Source organism: Natator depressus, chromosome 1, assembly GCF_965152275.1.
Source record: "Natator depressus isolate rNatDep1 chromosome 1, rNatDep2.hap1, whole genome shotgun sequence".
Lineage (NCBI taxonomy): Eukaryota > Metazoa > Chordata > Testudines > Cheloniidae > Natator > Natator depressus.
Window position 1 is genome coordinate 315,134,787 of NC_134234.1, and position 16,671 is coordinate 315,151,457.

Consider the following 16,671-nt stretch of genomic DNA (forward strand, 5'->3'; position numbering starts at 1 on the left):
CAAGTCTAGTTTGTTAAGTTAAGTTTTAGTTATCTTATTTTTCTTGTAACCATTTCTAATTTTAATACCTTATATTTGTATTAAAAGTCTCTCTCGGTAGTTAAATAAACGTTTTATTTTTAACATAAACAAATCCAGTGCTGTGTTTAAAGTGTTTGGGTAACTTAAATTAGCAAACTGTTGCATATTGATCTCTTACAGGGGCAATGGACCGCTAATATCTGAACTGCCCAGGAGAGGGCTCAGGGTGTGATCTGTACGCTGTCTGGCTGTTTGTGAGCAGCCCAGGTCAGGAGCTACAACAACAAAGTATTATAAAGCACCCAAGGTAGCAGGGCAAGTGGTGACACAACCCCTCACTGGTCTGGATTGCACCCCAAAATGTGACAACAGCACAGGCAACTAAGTCCTCTGCTAAACATGCAACTCAAACTGAATGAGCCAGAAAATTAATAAGAGCCCTTACCATGATGTTTATTTATGGATGAAAACAACTATGTTAATGCAACAGCATCTTCGTCCCACTGTGATGCCATCCCAATCTCTAGGGACAGAGGACTTCTTATCTCCTCTGAGTCAGCCCTAAGAATGCAGCTTTTTGAGGGTTCTCCTTCAAAGAGGACATCTTTTCTGAGTCAGCCCTGTGCAGAGAACCATGACAGGGGAAAGCGAAGATGTACAGCAATAACTGTGCTGCCACTGTGGATGCTGAATGTAGTGACATTACTAATGCTGTCAGTAATTTGTTTAGCACTCAATTTTAGAGTTTATTTAGGTTTATTCTGACACATCATCCATCATCACACACTAGACATAAAAGAAGTTAAAAATGAAGCTCTAATACTGTATCTCTAGTGATGCTATTTCTAACCATAGTTCTCCCCCCCCCCCCATTCACTTCCACATACTGAAGCAATTTTCTTTTCATACTTAGTCAGTCTACTTGGTAAGGATGAAAAATATTTAATGTAAACTGGGTCTTTCTAACTAATTTCATCACCCCCAAAGAGTCACCAGACAACTTTGTGGTGATTGCTAATACTGTAACCCAACTAGCATTAGAAAGTCATAGAAATCAAAGGTAGAAAAACTGCAAGGTCATGTAGTACATCCCTCTGCTAATGCAGGATTTTGTTTCCCAGAATAGATTGTCTAGCCTTTGTCCATTTCACTTTTAAATGTCCTCAGTGATGAGGTTTCTAGCCATTTCCTTGGAAAACTAGTCCACAGTCCAATACCACATAGCCTCTGCTCATAGCACCTTGTGCTGAAATTCCTATCAGAACTCATAGCCAAGATAGGATTAGATTCCATAGGTGACTACTAAGGACTATCCAGCAAATAAAGGAAGCAAAGCTGGTGGCACTATGTAAATAGTATACTAATGAGTTCACTGATAGTGAACATTGAGGCACTGAGCTTCTCAAGGTGTCATCTTTCAAATGAGATGTAAAAGCAAGGTACTAACATTTGAGGTAATTAAAGTTCCTATACTCTTCCACATCGGTAACAGTGTTAACCCCTGGTTCCTGGCCAACCACCAAATCAGATAACCAAATTCTGCTTTCCTAAATATTTCCCTGCACTGTCAATTTGAAAACTTTCCTATCATACAAGGATGAGCTTTTTCCAGGTTTGAGGCCAAAGGAGGCTGCATGCCAGTGAGAAATGACTATGACCACAGGGGTATTAACAGGCCACTTCATCTTGAATAGTCCCACTACAAAAAGGTTTTTTTCTCCTGCTGATAATAGCTCACCTTAATTGATCACTCTCATTATAGTGTGTATGGCAACACCCATTTTTTCATGTTCTATATATATCTTCCTACTGTATTTTCCTCTGCATGCATCCGATGAAGTGGGTTTTAGCCCACGAAAGCTTATGCCCAAATAAATTTGTTAGTCTCTAAGGTGCCACAAGTACTCCTAATTCTTTTTTACCTTAGAATTTGTGTTAACTACTTATGCTAAACAATCTGTTCCATCTCGTACATAGCTGTGACACTCTGAGTACCTTTCCCAGACCTCAGTACCTGTCTTCCCAGACAGAAGAAGAGCTCTCCTGTAAGCTAGAAAGCTTATCTCTTTCACCAACAGAAGTTGGTCCAATAAAAGACTGACACAGCTCCAACAACAGTGCAAACAGTGAGAGATTAAGTAATTCCCAGTTATAGGAATACATCTGTAGAGCCTCTTAGGATCCTTCAGGATGAAAGTATTCTGTAAAAGAAAGCTTTCTAGCATTCAATAAATATCACTGTCCTTATTTTTTCCGGATAGTTTGCCAAAGTGATTAGTGATTTTCAGTGTCTCTTTTTTTGGGTGCTCAACCTGATACACTTTAACAAGTTCTGGTTTTCAGAAAATGCTGAGGACTCACAGTCTGACACTCTGGCTCCATTTAAGGTGTCAAGTTGACTATCCCAAATTCCAGCCACTTAAATCACTAGTTGCTTTGGAAAATTTTGGCCTGCCTCTTTATGCATGGTTCCATTATGTGAATTTAGGTAACTCCATCATAAACAATTCCTCTTTGTTCTTTGTGTTTATACATTCACACACTTCCAGAAAAACTATAGCCCTTACTTCTTGCCCCTGAGAAAGAATTTCCCAGGGGCAATTACAGTTCTGTTTACAGAACTGTTTGTTCTCCTCTTTGCACATTTTCACTTTCTTTCATTTCTGCATTTATTCCTGTGTGTATTTAAAATCAAGAGTGGTATTCTTGCTTCACTAGACTGCATATAAATTGATGTTGCTGTGGGTGCTACAGCTACTGACTTTGCGCTGTTTACTTTCTTCACTAGATTTTGGCCAATTATGCCGACTTCTTGCATGCTTACATTCCAGCTCTAACCCACCTTTTCATTTCATAACCAAACAGAATAAATACATTATTGTTTCCCGTGATTCTACTTGAGGCTACATTTTACAAGAATTTACCAACCTTTAGTTTGGTCAAGCTGTTTGGCTAAGATATTATTGCTAAAATACAGTTAAAATTCCAAATAATTTCCCTAATAGTCCATTTCAGGCAGCAAAACAGAAGCATAGTAAAAAATCTGCTTTTGATGTACTTCTAAATGAACTGTGATTCTCCAGTTGGAAACTGTCATAATGTGCCAGGATCAGACATTTGTGCATAGTAATGGGGTCTTGGTGAGTCACAGTAACCTACCCACCTCAGATTTCAGTTATCAGGGATATCTACAATTCAGATTATACTGGCATGTGCAAGAAAATTAAGTGCTATGCATGTGACTCTGATGTAAAGTTTACTCTGAAGGCAAAAGATCTTCCAAAGAAATTGTGTTTTAGGTGGGGTAGAGTTGAGAGAGAGGTTTGGGGTAGGAGGTGCTGGGCCTTGGATAAATTTTTTCACACAGGCGTGAAAGCAGGTTTATTGTAAGAAAACTTTTTAAAAAAATCATAACTTGTTTGCACGTAAAACTGAATAGAAGCAGCTAATGTTCTAAGTTGCAGTGTGGGGTAGGGAAGGGCATTAACATCATGAACATCCAAAGTAGTAGTAAATGTCAGATACATTCGCCTCACCAAAAGCTAGACAAGCTAACAGCCAAGCTAGCAATTTAAAAAGTTTGCATATGCAATGGCCAAAACATTAATACTTCCTTTCATTCTTCAAAAGACATCCCCTCCCCTGCACACAGTATGCTTTCCCTCTCCTAGCATAGGCATCAGGGCACAAGAAGTGATCATTCACATTGTGCGTGCAGTTGGCGAGTTCTTGTAGTGTTTAAAAGGCCTGATGATGAAGTGGAAAACTACTCTTGGGAAATTAAAATGGTATGATCTATGACAGCCTACACACCTGCAAATATTCAAACCACTCATTATTCAACCCATCTTATATATATACATTCCTTTTATTTTCCCACATGGCTTATAACACAGTCTTAGTATCAGGTAATTTAAAAGTTAACGGTCTGATCCTGCAAGGTGCTGAGCACAGTCTAAGAGGTGCTGAAAACCTTCAACTCTCATTTACTTCACTGGGAGCTGAGGGTGCTCATCACCCCCTAGAATCAGGCTTTAAACATTTTGTGAAACTGCATCTTTGAAAGAAGTAGAAATATTGAAGCCTTGATCAAACTAATGAATCTCTCTCAGCTCCACAACTGAAATGTTGGTCTTGAACATATTTCATGATATCTGGGCTCTCATCATACTGAAAATAAAAAAGTATCATGGCATCCAAGTAAAATTTTCTGCTCAGCTAGGATAAATCCCCACTAATCACAGGTTGCCAAACTGCATTAGCATCCATATAGCAGACCTGTTATTTGAATATACTTTTCCAGTATGAGGAGTGAAGGATCTTAATGTCTACTGAATTCTGGGAGGCGCCAATCTGGCCAATGTGATCCACCTGTATTTTGATGAAAGGAAGAAAAAGATACTCCTATTGTACTTCTTCCCTCAGAGAGCATGCAGAGCATTAGAGCAGAGCTAGTATTTCCAGCTCAGCCATCATTTTCTTCAGTTTCATATCATCGTTTTCAGAACTCCTTGCCAACCTACCCAAAAGGATAAAAAAGGCAAGCAGCTTTAAGAACATGCTCCCACCTATTTAATTCTCTAACTAGCCTCCAGGATAGGCAGCTGCCCTTCTACCACTGTTACCACTGCTATATAATTAGTTCCACCTGTCTAGAACCAAATAGCCCTGGTCACCTCCTAAACCTAGATCTCCTGCATGACTAAACAGACCACTGTTTGTGTTCCAGCAACCCAACACCTGTCTACCCAATTTTATTCAATCTCCTATTAGCGTCAAATCTATCCAATGCTGCAGTTTTGTTTCGCTTGCATCAGATTTACTTATCATAAATGCAACTAAACTTACTCCATGTGCTGCATTTACAATGATAAGAAACCTTATACCTTAAATGGCACTACAACAATAAGAGTATATGCAACTTAAACATGAAAGACTCATATTACATTTCTGGAGATTGTAATATTTGCAATATTTTTGGTTGTGTAAATTGGGATATCTTAAGAAGCCTGAAGCCCCTTAGATATTGAATAGAGTTCTGTTTCAGGTGGGTAAGTTCGGAGACAATTAGTAATCAATTTTGACCCCAAATCTCCCTATCGGCTCTCAAAGTTAATGAGGAGAGAAGAGCAGGAAATTATTAAATGAGTCTAATACAGCCTCCTCAGAGATCCTGATTTTCTGTGTTAAACAAAATCAATCACTTCCAACTGAAAAGCATGTTAAATATCATATATGAACTTTGTGTCACATAAAGATGCAGTAGAGAATAATACAATTAGGAATAATTATTGCAAAAAAGGTACTAGAATTTAATTATCCTAAAGTATGTCTATACCTGGAGATTATGTCAAGGAGCTCTTTAAAAAGTAGGAGGAAAAAATCTAATAGGAATGGAGGAAAAAAGAGAGGAAATCAAGTATCGAAATACCAAATATTAGTGTTTTATTTTCAGTGTTTTTAAAGTAGTCAAAATAATAATACACAGTAGTATAGGGGTTCCCAAACTTGGTTCACAGCTTGTTCAGGGTGAGCCCCGGTGGGCCGAGAGACGCTTTGTTTACCTGAGCGTCTGCAGGTACAGCCACTCACAGCTCCCAGTGGCCGCGGTTTGCCATTCCTGGCCAATGGGAGCTGCGGGTAGCGATGGCCCGCCCCGTGATGCTTCCCACGGCTCCCATTGGCCGGGAACAGCGAACCACGGCCAGTGGGAGCTGCGAGTGGCTGTACCTGCAGACACTCAGATAAACAAAGTGTCTCACGGCCTGCCAGGGGCTTACCCTGAACAAGCCATGAACAAAGTTTGGGAACCCCTGCAGTATTATAATGCAGAAGATCATGCCTTTAAACAAAATTTCAAGATTGGAATCATATTTCAGTACTGCAGTGTAACATATGGCAATATAGATCATATTGTAGATGTAAACACATACATAATCTTAACTTCAATTATTGACTTAACAATGCCCACAGATATCCATCCATCTTCTAAATGGAAATTAAAACCAAGGATATTTTGATTTGTTCTTAGCTGCATTCAACAGCAAGAGGGCAATCCAACTCTTACTGCAACTGTCCTCTTTGAAACGGGATTAGATCATCATCAATCTTAATGCCCCGCGGCAGGGTGCACATGGACAGTTAGTTTGTGTCAGGTTAGTGCGGAGTAGATTCACAACACAGCTTGTGCAACCTTTTGTGTACACAAGCCTTTAGAGTCACAGGATTAGATTGTAGTGGGACAGGGCACAGAATTTCAGTGCTAGGAGTTGCTGTCTGTGGAGTGCTGAGCCAAGAAGAATGCCTCCTGACACTCTGGTGAGCTCAGCAAGAGACTACTATGACACTGTTTTTTGAAGAAGATCTAAAACCTCATCCTTCAGAGCTTAAACCAGTCTCCTGCTATTGAGGCTAGAAGGTGACGTCCCACATCTTCTCACAGTGGAAATTCTTGTACCTTCTTCTGAGACGTGGTACTGGCCAATGCTGGAGACAGAATAGTGGACTAGGTGGACCACAGGTCTGACCCTTTATGGTAACTCCCAGGTTCATATCACAGAATCCCTATGTCTCTTTTTGCAACTGGTATTCTAGGACACGATTGTGAGCAGCAAAAATATACCCCAAGTATTTCTGCTATTTTGCCCACTTAGAGCAGAGTTCATTGCTGCACAGTATGAATGTCAACTGGGCAGAACATCTGCATTTAAATGATGAATAGCCCTGTGTCTGATTAATATACCTGTCCTTACCACACATCACTGAGTGGAGCACCAAGAGAAGAGAGGAAAACATTAATGTAAATCAATGAGAGAGCCATCGTAGCATCTCACATGACTCAGTACTAATCTGTTAAGCATCATGGCTCTGCAAATTTATCCAGATTGATACTGCACTTGTGGAAGAATTCTAATACAATCATGTGTGTGTATGTGAGTAGGTTTCGCTCTCTCAAGTGAGCACCTGCAAACACACACAGCATTATTTGAGTAAGACTGTACTAGTCAAGATTGCTTTTAGAACAAGAACTAAATTCATTACAATATTGTACATATATATCCAGTCAACCTCTTTCCTCTAATCAATCTCCTATATCCTCCAACTTAAAATGGTGCTGAAGAATGGGTCATACACGGACAAGTTACTCTGTGGACAATCCAAATGGCTATACTGAATTGCCATATATTAAAGCAATGCTAATAAACATCTCATTACAGAATTTGATCTAAAAGGAGGGTCTATAGATCTCCAGAATGGTAAAAACAGAAAATTATGAGGCAGATATTAAGTTATACCACCACTACTCCTACATTATAGGTATGAAATTAAGCCATAGCCATTACATACAGTTACATCATTGTCTCTTTCAGCAGAGAAGTAATACACATCAACTCAAGCTACAGAGAGAACACTGAGGCCCCTTTCAAGCTACATTAGTACTCTACCATATTTAGAGAAGAATGATTGGAAATGAGTACATCAGAGCTCCTCATGCTAGCCAAATATCTAAAAGTAAAGCTTTGTTCTTTATACTTTACTGAGACATAGTGCAGAGTTGTGCCTGTTTATATTTAAGACTGCTTCCAGTTTTCTAGGATCTGAAGCACACACTTTCATTTCTTAGGAAACGACACTAGTTAATATACTAGTAGAAATCAGAACTGACTTTGGTAATCAACTCAGAACTTGTAGAGATTGCTCTTGGTACAAGTGCTTTTGAAGTATAAGAGCCCTTAAATTTCCTATTCTCCTTGCCATATAACTGACATCAGAATTCAGTCCTTTAGAAAATATACAGCATAACAGAATACACGCTAGAATAACATTCAACACAAAACAATGAGTAAATGGTAGTCTAATACCACTACCAGAATGTGTTCTGAATGTATTTTTCTAAATTTGATACAGAAGTCTGTCAGCAGACTTCTGGACACTGCCTCATGCAAAGTCCTAATTTGAGCATTCTGGGTTGGTCCTTGGCTCAGGCAGCGGTTGCTTAAATCAAATCAAGAAAAATCAGTGTTCAGAAACTTACACAAATCAAAAAGCCCTTGGCCCACAGGGTTTCCATCTACAGCTCCCTCCCTTGTATTTCAGAAGGTTCTAAGTCTTTTAGAGGCAGACTGGCAGGGAGTTGCTGGCACTGACGTTCCAAGTTCTTTCAACCCATCTCTTCCTGTCTCTCTTTACACTTGTGCCTGCTTTCATTCCCTGCAGCAGCTGGGGAGGGGTGTGTCTGTCCATAACTGACACTTCTCACAGTTGGGGAGGCTGGTTTTGCTGTTTGCAGGCATAAAGGGTTCTTAACTCCTTCCTGCTGTGTTTGTAGACACCATCACAAAGCCAAAGAGTGCTCCTCTATCACAGGTTCACATAGTACTAACTAGTGTTTTCTTAACTACTGCTTTTGCTTAGTCTTCATCTTCAGTGCTTTTGTTCTAATTATTAAAGATCTGGGATACAATTCTGCCATTCAGACTCACAAAGCATAGAGGGAACCTTTACTCCACAAGCAGTCCCAGTGAAAACCAATGGGACTATGCACAGAGTATAAAATGGGAGAATCAGGACATTAGTTCACAGCAGATTATCTACTAAATGATATTCTTGATTCAAAAAATCTTTCCATTAGGGTATCTTCATTCTGGAGTAGGAGACTGTGATGGGGCTTACTCCCATCACCTGTTAAACAAGGGGTTAAGAGCCAAATTAGTGCAGCTGTGATTGATTGAATCCTGATCAGAGGGAGTGGAGCTAGATAAGGATCATTAGGCACCCGGGCCTTACAGGAACCTGAGTGAACTCAGTAGGAGAGAGACTGAAGAGAAGGTGCGGACAGAAACTCACAGAGAACAAGCCAGGCTCCTGTAGGGAGGGAGCCCTGAAATAGGATTACTGAAAGCACTTCAGTGGAGCCCAAGAGGGGAGGAGAGTGTTTAGTTCAGCACATAGGCACCAACTCCGTGGGTACTCTGGGCTGGAGCGCCCATGGAAAAAAAATAGTGGGTGCTAAGCACCCACCAGTCTCAGCTGTTCAGCAGGGCCCCGCCCAAACAATTGATTGGTGGGGCCACCAATCAGCTGTTTGGCAGGTGGGTGGGGTCTGGGGGAGGAAAGAGGCAGAGCAAGGGCGGGGCCTCAGGGGAAGTGGTGGAGGGGTGGTGGAGCACTCCCGGGGAAAAATAGAAGTCAGAGTCTATGGTTCAGCAGAGGAAGCAAAAGTTGGGAGGACCTAGGGAGAACCCAGAGGCCTGAGAACCAAAGGGAGGCTATGTAAACCATAGCTGCAGTGCAGCACCACAAAGGGACTTAGAGGTAGGAAGGGACCTAGGGAAATAGCAGCATGTGTGAAGAAGCAGACCGAGCTGCTTAATGGAGGGTCCCTGGGTCAGAATACAGAGTTGAGGGAAGGTATGGGTTCCCCCACCAGCCTCTGAGGAAGAGGCATCCAAGCCCAAAGGAAGGAATCTTGAGCCTAAGGTGGGGATGAAGACTGATCTGAAAGGACAAGCTGAGGAATAGCCCAAAGGGTGGGGGTTGGGAGGGGAGGCTTTTTTGGTGATGGGATGTTTATGAACTTTCTCTTCAACCTCCTTGTTACCCCAGAAGGGGACCGAACCAGATATGACTTGGCAGCAAACCCAAGCCATGGAAGACCCGGTGAGAGGCAGATGGCCTGCAGGAGGTACCGAAGACAAGGACATCTTGTAGCATCGCACCCTGACATAAAGAGGTGCAATGGGTGGTGAATACATTACACTTCACAGGCAAAGAGTCAAGCAGATGACTCAAGATCAGCTATGAAGGCCGAATATTCCAGTAACACAAGTGTCAAAAAGATGTTTTGTGTGTCCTTAGTGAGAAAGCTGGGTTTGTTTTTAATTTTGGCATTGAGGACGACGTGACTAAGAGTGAACAGAAGTCTCTAATAGACAAAAAAACACACACACAAAAATCAATAACTGCAGATGTTCTCTCTCAGTATAAGAAAAAAATATCCTACCCTGTGTTTGGTTGTCACATTCCTAAAACAATGGTACTTTGCTAAAAACCAGAAGGATGTACAGCTCTCTGTGAAGATTACTTCTCTGAACTGGCCAGCAGAAAGCATTCAATAGCAACTTCCCCAACACTTTTCCTAGAAACTAAATTTGCTAGCACCTTTAGAAAATTCTACCTCTGCCTGCCCAGGCAGCAAGAATTGTTTGTGTTCTTGAGATTGAGCCATCTCACCAACTCACAGAACCATTTATTTTTGGTATTAGTTGTCAGCATTAAATATATTCATATGCAGGAGATTATGGACAGGAGACAATGCTTGGATTACCTTCATATTTTTCTACTTTAAGGGGAAATTATACTTATGTTGAAACCAGATGGACACTGTCTGTCATAGTGCTGGGGAAGTCTTCTCTCTGTTTTCATGAGACCATGTCTGAATGAGCATTGTAGAAACCGTATTCTCTTTCTTTTATGATAAATTATTTAGAATTTGTTACCTGGTACTAGCAGGTTATGAATCTACTTGAACCCTGATTCCAAAGCACCTGTGGAAGTTCAATGTCCCTAACTACATGCTGGAAACAAAATAAATGTATCTTAAAAGTGTTTGCAAGTGCAGCACTTAATAAAGGGCATAAAGTTTCCAGTTTATACCTTTTAGGATAATCTGTGCTAATTGAATCCATTAGTGCTACATAGGAACAGCATTCCAAGAGGAGCTGTGGAGGCAAAAAACCTAACTGGCTTCAAGGCTGAGCTTGATAAGTTTATGGAGGGGATCGTATGATGAGACTGCCTACAATGGCATGTAGCCGATATGTGATTACTAGCAGCAAATATCACCAATGGCCAGTGATGGGACACCAGATGGGGAGGGCTCCGAGTTACTACAGAGAACTCTTTCCCAGATGTCTGGCTGGTGCGCCTTTCCCACGATGTCTGGGTCTGATTGATTGCCATATTTGGGGTCGGGAAGGAATTTTCCCACTGGTCAGACTGGCACAGACCCTGGGGGTTTTCACCTGCCGCTGCTGTATGGGATATGGGTTAACACTAGTGTAAATGGTAGATTTTCTGTAACGTGAAGTCTTAAAATCATTATTTGAGGACTTCAGTAACTCAGCCAGAGGTTATGGGTTTATTACAGGAGTAGGTGGGTGAGGTTTTGTGGCATGTAACATGCAGGAGGTCAGAGTAGGTGATCAAGATGGTCTCTTCTTGCCTTAAAGTCTATGAAATAACAGGAATTGTAAGACAAAGCACAAACTGCAGAGTAATCCATAGTCACAGTAGTCTGCTTGTAGCTTTTGCTTTTAGCTGATGATTTCACCACTTATTTCAAATGTGAGGGATTACAGAATGTATGCACCATCTTTGGTTATCTGAAAATTTCCAACTTCATACAAAGAAAAGGAGTACTTGTGGCACCTTAGAGACTAACCAATTTATTTGAGCATAAGCTTTCATGAGCTACAGCTCACTTCATCAGATGCATACTGTGGAAAGTGTAGAAGATCTTTTTATACACATAAAGCATGAAAAATACCTTCTCCCACCCCACCAGTCGGAGAACACTTCAATCTCTCTGGTCACTCGATTACAGACATGAAAGTTGCTATATTACAACAAAAAAACTTCAAATCCAGACTCCAGCGAGAAACTGTTGAATTGGAATTCATTTACAAATTGGATACAATTAACTTAGGCTTGAATAGAGACTGGGAGTGGCTAAGTCATTATGCAAGGTAACCTCTTTCCCCTTGTTTTTTCCTACCCCCCCCCAGACGTTCTTGTTAAACCCTGGATTTGTGCTGGAAATGGCCCACCTTGATTATCATACACATTGTAAGGAGAGGTTTCAGAGTAACAGCCGTGTTAGTCTGTATTCGCAAAAAGAAAAGGAGTACTTGTAGCTCACGAAAGCTTATGCTCAAATAAATTGGTTAGTCTCTAAGGTGCCACAAGTACTCCTTTTCTTATTGTAAGGAGAGTGGTCACTTTAGATAAGCTATTACCAGCAGGAGAGTGGGTTTGTGTGTTGGGGGGGGCAGGGGGGGTGAGAAAACCTGGATTTGTGCTGGAAATGGCCCAACTTGATTATCATACACATTGTAAGGAGAGTGATCACTTTAGATAAGCTATTACCAGCAGGAGAGTGGGGTGGGAGGAGGTATTTTTTCATGCTTTATGTGTATAAAAAGATCTTCTACACTTTCCACAGTATGCATCCGATGAAGTGAGCTGTAGCTCACGAAAGCTTATGCTCAAATAAATTGGTTAGTCTCTAAGGTGCCACAAGTACTCCTTTTCTTTTTGCGAACACAGACTAACATGGCTGTTACTCTGAAACCTGCAACTTCATACAGTAATCAGGTGGACAGATTATTGTGCTACTCTGTATGTCTCACCAGAGACACTCATAATATAGGATGACAGAAGAGAGAGTACGGAACCAGAGCCATCAATCCTGTGAAAGGAAGTGGTGTATGCTATTATGAAAATGAAGACTGGGAAATCACCGGGAGTAGATAACATGCCTGCAGAATTGTTAAAAGGGATTGGCAATCACAATACTGAAATTATGTGGAAAAACTGTATATATGACTAAAAAATGGCTGGAGGACTGGACGAAGGAAATTTTTCTGCCTTTCTCAAAGAAGGCAGACATGACAGTTGTAGTAACTATCATACCATCACCCTGGTATTGCATGCGAGGAAAGTTCTTCTCTGCATAATTCAGAATAGCATGAAACAAAGGATAGAAGCAGAGCTACCACCACAACAATCTGTTTTCAATGCACATGTGACCAAATGGCAAATATTAGTCACTGGAAAAATGCAGAGAGTACAATCATCCACTGATCACATGCTTCACTGACTACTCAAAAGCATTTGATACTGTCTGACATGGCCATCTTTGGAGGATATTGGCAGATATGGGGTGTCCAAAGCATGAACTCATTGCAAGTCTCTTCCACCAACATCAGCCATGGTGCAAACAGTAGCAGCTGACAGTCAGTGGTTTTCCACCGGGCAGTCTATGAGACAAGAGTGTATTTTGTTGCAAGCCTCTAACACATACACAGAATTTATGATGAAAAAAGGCTTGGAAGGTTTTGACAAAGTAGAACAAGCTTGGATTTCCATTGGTGGACACCTAACCGACGTCACAAATGCTGATAATATGACATGCTTTGTAACAACTATAATGCAAATTTTGGAGTCTGTAAAAAACAGTTAGTGAGGAATATGGACTATTCCTGAATGTGATGAGAACAAAATGCACATACGTTGACTCAGATAACAAAAACAGCATGCAAGCAGAAATCATAATTAACAGACAAGCTAGAGAGGCAGCAGATTAATTTAATTATCTGGGATCACATATAGCCAATCAATGAAGTTGTGTCAAAAAATTAGAAAAGACAAGGGATGGCTTGCTCAGGTATTGCCTCCCTTAAGAAAGTGTGGAAAAAACATTCTGTCTCAAAAGGGGCAGCTAGTGAAAAGCCTAATTTTTTTTCCATACAGATTTATGGATGTGAATAAAGTTAATGCTGCTAACAAGAAGAAAGTTGAAGCTTTTGTAATGTGCTTCTGGCAAAGACTCTTGCATATCTCATGGACAGAAAAAAAAGATGAATGCCTATGTTAGAAAAAAAATATTGGAGAGAAGCAGACCCTGATGTCAAAAATCAATAGAAGCAAACTTATGTCTTTGGTCACTTTAGGCATAGGAAATAACCTTCAGAAAGTTATTATGGAAAGAATGGTGGAGGGTCATCATAGTAGGGACTGATCAGTGAGGAGAGAAATGGATGGTGCAGCAAGTCACTGGAAGGTCAGATGCTGAGTGCTTGAAGACAGCGATGGATCATGAAGGCTTCTGAACATTCTGCTGATATAATTGCTATGCAGACATAGAATCATAGAATATCAGGGTTGGAAGGGACTTCAGGAGGTCATCTAGTCCAAACCCCTGCTCAAAGCAGGACCAATCCCCAATTTTTGCCCCAGATCCCTAAATGGCCCCCTCAAGGATTGAACTCACAACCCTGGGTTTAGCAGGCCAATGCTCAAACCACTGAGCTATCCCTCCCCCGAAATAGATTTATTTACAATAATCTACTCTCTTTAGTTGTATAAAGATGATTACCAAGGATGTTGGCAGCAAAACCAGGAGTCATACTAACCCCTCCCACCCATTCCACAGATAACTGGAGACATTTTTCTTTTCATCATATAAAAATGAGATGGGACCTCCCCCAGACTGAACGTGGAGCCCAGTTAACATATGACCTCCTTAACTGCTTAGCGAAATTTGTGAGTGCATCTGGTTTGTACATGCAAAATCCATATTTGCCCTCACAAAAGCTACCTTCTTACTATCACACTGGGTATTTGCACATAATGTTGAATTACCCAATTTGCTAACAAACGGGCTTGCAAAATTTGCACGAATAGATAAGGTGGCCCACTAAAAATTCATCCCTTAGGTACCCAATGAAACAATATTATGTTACTGCAAACAGGGAGGAAGAAAATTATTGGAGATGGAGTCCCACAATCCATGATGGAGATAGCAGAGAAAATGAACTGATCTACCGAGTACCAACAGTAGTGAAAGCAAACTATGGATGAAGTGAGCTGTAGCTCATGAAAGCTTATGCTCAAATAAATTTGTTAGTCTCTAAGGTGCCACAAGTACTCCTTTTCTTTTTGCGAATACAGACTAACACAGCTGCTACTCTGAAACATGGAAATAGAATGTATATGATGTTCTATGCTTAGCTCTGTGGGTAGGTACTGAAATCCCCATTTGAGCTGTCTTCTTTGACAGTCAATGGGTGAGATCAAATTCTTATGTAATGGCATGCAATAATTTTATTTAAGGACTCAAGCTGGTATGTGAGTCATTTTTCAAAGGCAATCTTTATTGTATCCATATAGAAGCATCTTCTTTTGTTGTTGTTAGAGTCTAGATCAAAATATGCCATTTTATGTCAACTATTTTTAACATATACTTAACATCATATTTTATTTCTTCTAATTGCAATATGAATGCTTTCTAATAAGGTTACCTCAGCAAACTTACAATGAAGACTGCACCACTGCTAATGTTTTACTTAGCTGTAACATAGCAGTTCATTTCCTTCACAAAATGATTTCAAAGTGAAATATTTTCATACCTCCCTCTACATCAGCATTTTTGCAGGCTGCAGGCTCTACTCAGCCACTGCATCCGCAGTGAATCATATATAATGATCATTTTAATGAAAGAAGAAATACTATGCATGTAAGGTACATACATATTTTCTTTTCCAATAACATCACTAACGCTTTTTTCAAGAACACTAACTTTCATGCAGGAGTGGTCACTTTAGCCTCAGTGGTATTAAACCTTTGACTCTAGATTATAGTAAATGCATTTTTGGTTTCACACAGAACTTAAACAAACAAACAAACAAAAATCCCACTCTAGAGAGCTCATGGGTTTCAGCATCATTCAAATTAAAATACAGACTATATTAGTCCAATGCTATTAACATCTCACCTGCATTACCAAACTAAATCAGAAATGAAGATGCTAAAGAAGAAAAATACCACTGATTCATTGTCCTTTGGGGAAAATATGCTATTAATGAGTAATTCTTGGTTTTGAGGATTTCAATCATATCACCACAAAACTAACCGATTAGTAGGTTAGCTCACAGATATAATAATGTCAGATACACATAACCTTTTTTGTTTGAATAAACAATTAAACGTGATGACTTTTGTGCTGGTAGATACTGATTGAATGGATCTTTGCCTCTTACCATCCACGCAGGCTGGCCTTGCTCTTGTTGTACCGGCAATCTGTCCTTTTTTACATGCACAGCGAGCTGTTTGTCGGGCTATAGTCCTTCGGGGCTGACTGCTATCTCTGTCCAAAGTAACAATCTCACATGTACCTGCAGCCAGTTGACCTGGAAAAAGAACCAGCAACAGGTACCAGAGTCACTGAATGCACTACAGGCAATCTATTACAGCTGAATAGAGTCATGGCCCAATGTCATGACAGACATTCCACAACAAATGGGAAGCCTGCGGATGAATATAATAAAACGGAGATGCCATACAATTTTTCTTTGTGGTGGACATGTGAAAACCTCGCAAACTGGTTTGGTCAGAAAATGGTTATTTTTCTATAAAAGCAGGAAAGCTAGGGTCAAACAGATTACTTTTATGTTAGTTGGCGTAAAGGAACAATCCATTTTTGCAGCAATGAAATTAAATGTGGCACTGTCTATACATGTGTTGAAAACAAATGTTTGAAAATGTTTGAAAATACCAAAGGCAAATTTCAGAAAATATCTGCAAACAGTGCCCTTTCCATGAATATAAATCTTAATTACAGGATTTTTCTTTGAAAATCTAGTTTTATAACAAAGCATTTAAAAGTTTGAGCAGATTTTTTTCAATCCCTTAATTTAGCTTCCATCCCATCACAATAAAATACAAAAGCACTTACATACATATTTCCTATTAGATACTAGCCTGTGATCATTTTATATACTAATCATGCCATCAATTTGCAAACCATATCAAGATGACATTATTTAATGGCCAAGCTTATATATGTATTAAGTTCCCCTGACCTATGTT

General features: G+C 40.1%; 1 protein-coding gene across 9 annotated transcripts in view; it reads right to left on the reverse strand.

Annotated features, from left to right (window-relative positions):
• Positions 1–16,671, reverse strand: part of TAFA5 (TAFA chemokine like family member 5) — a 712,037-nt gene that overhangs the window by 381,655 nt on the left and 313,711 nt on the right. For all 9 annotated transcript variants that reach the window (XM_074942400.1, XM_074942406.1, XM_074942405.1 and 6 more), the window contains exon 2: positions 15,843–15,992. In XM_074942400.1, coding sequence (XP_074798501.1) covers positions 15,843–15,992 — 150 coding nt within the window. The remainder of the gene's footprint in view (positions 1–15,842; positions 15,993–16,671) is intronic.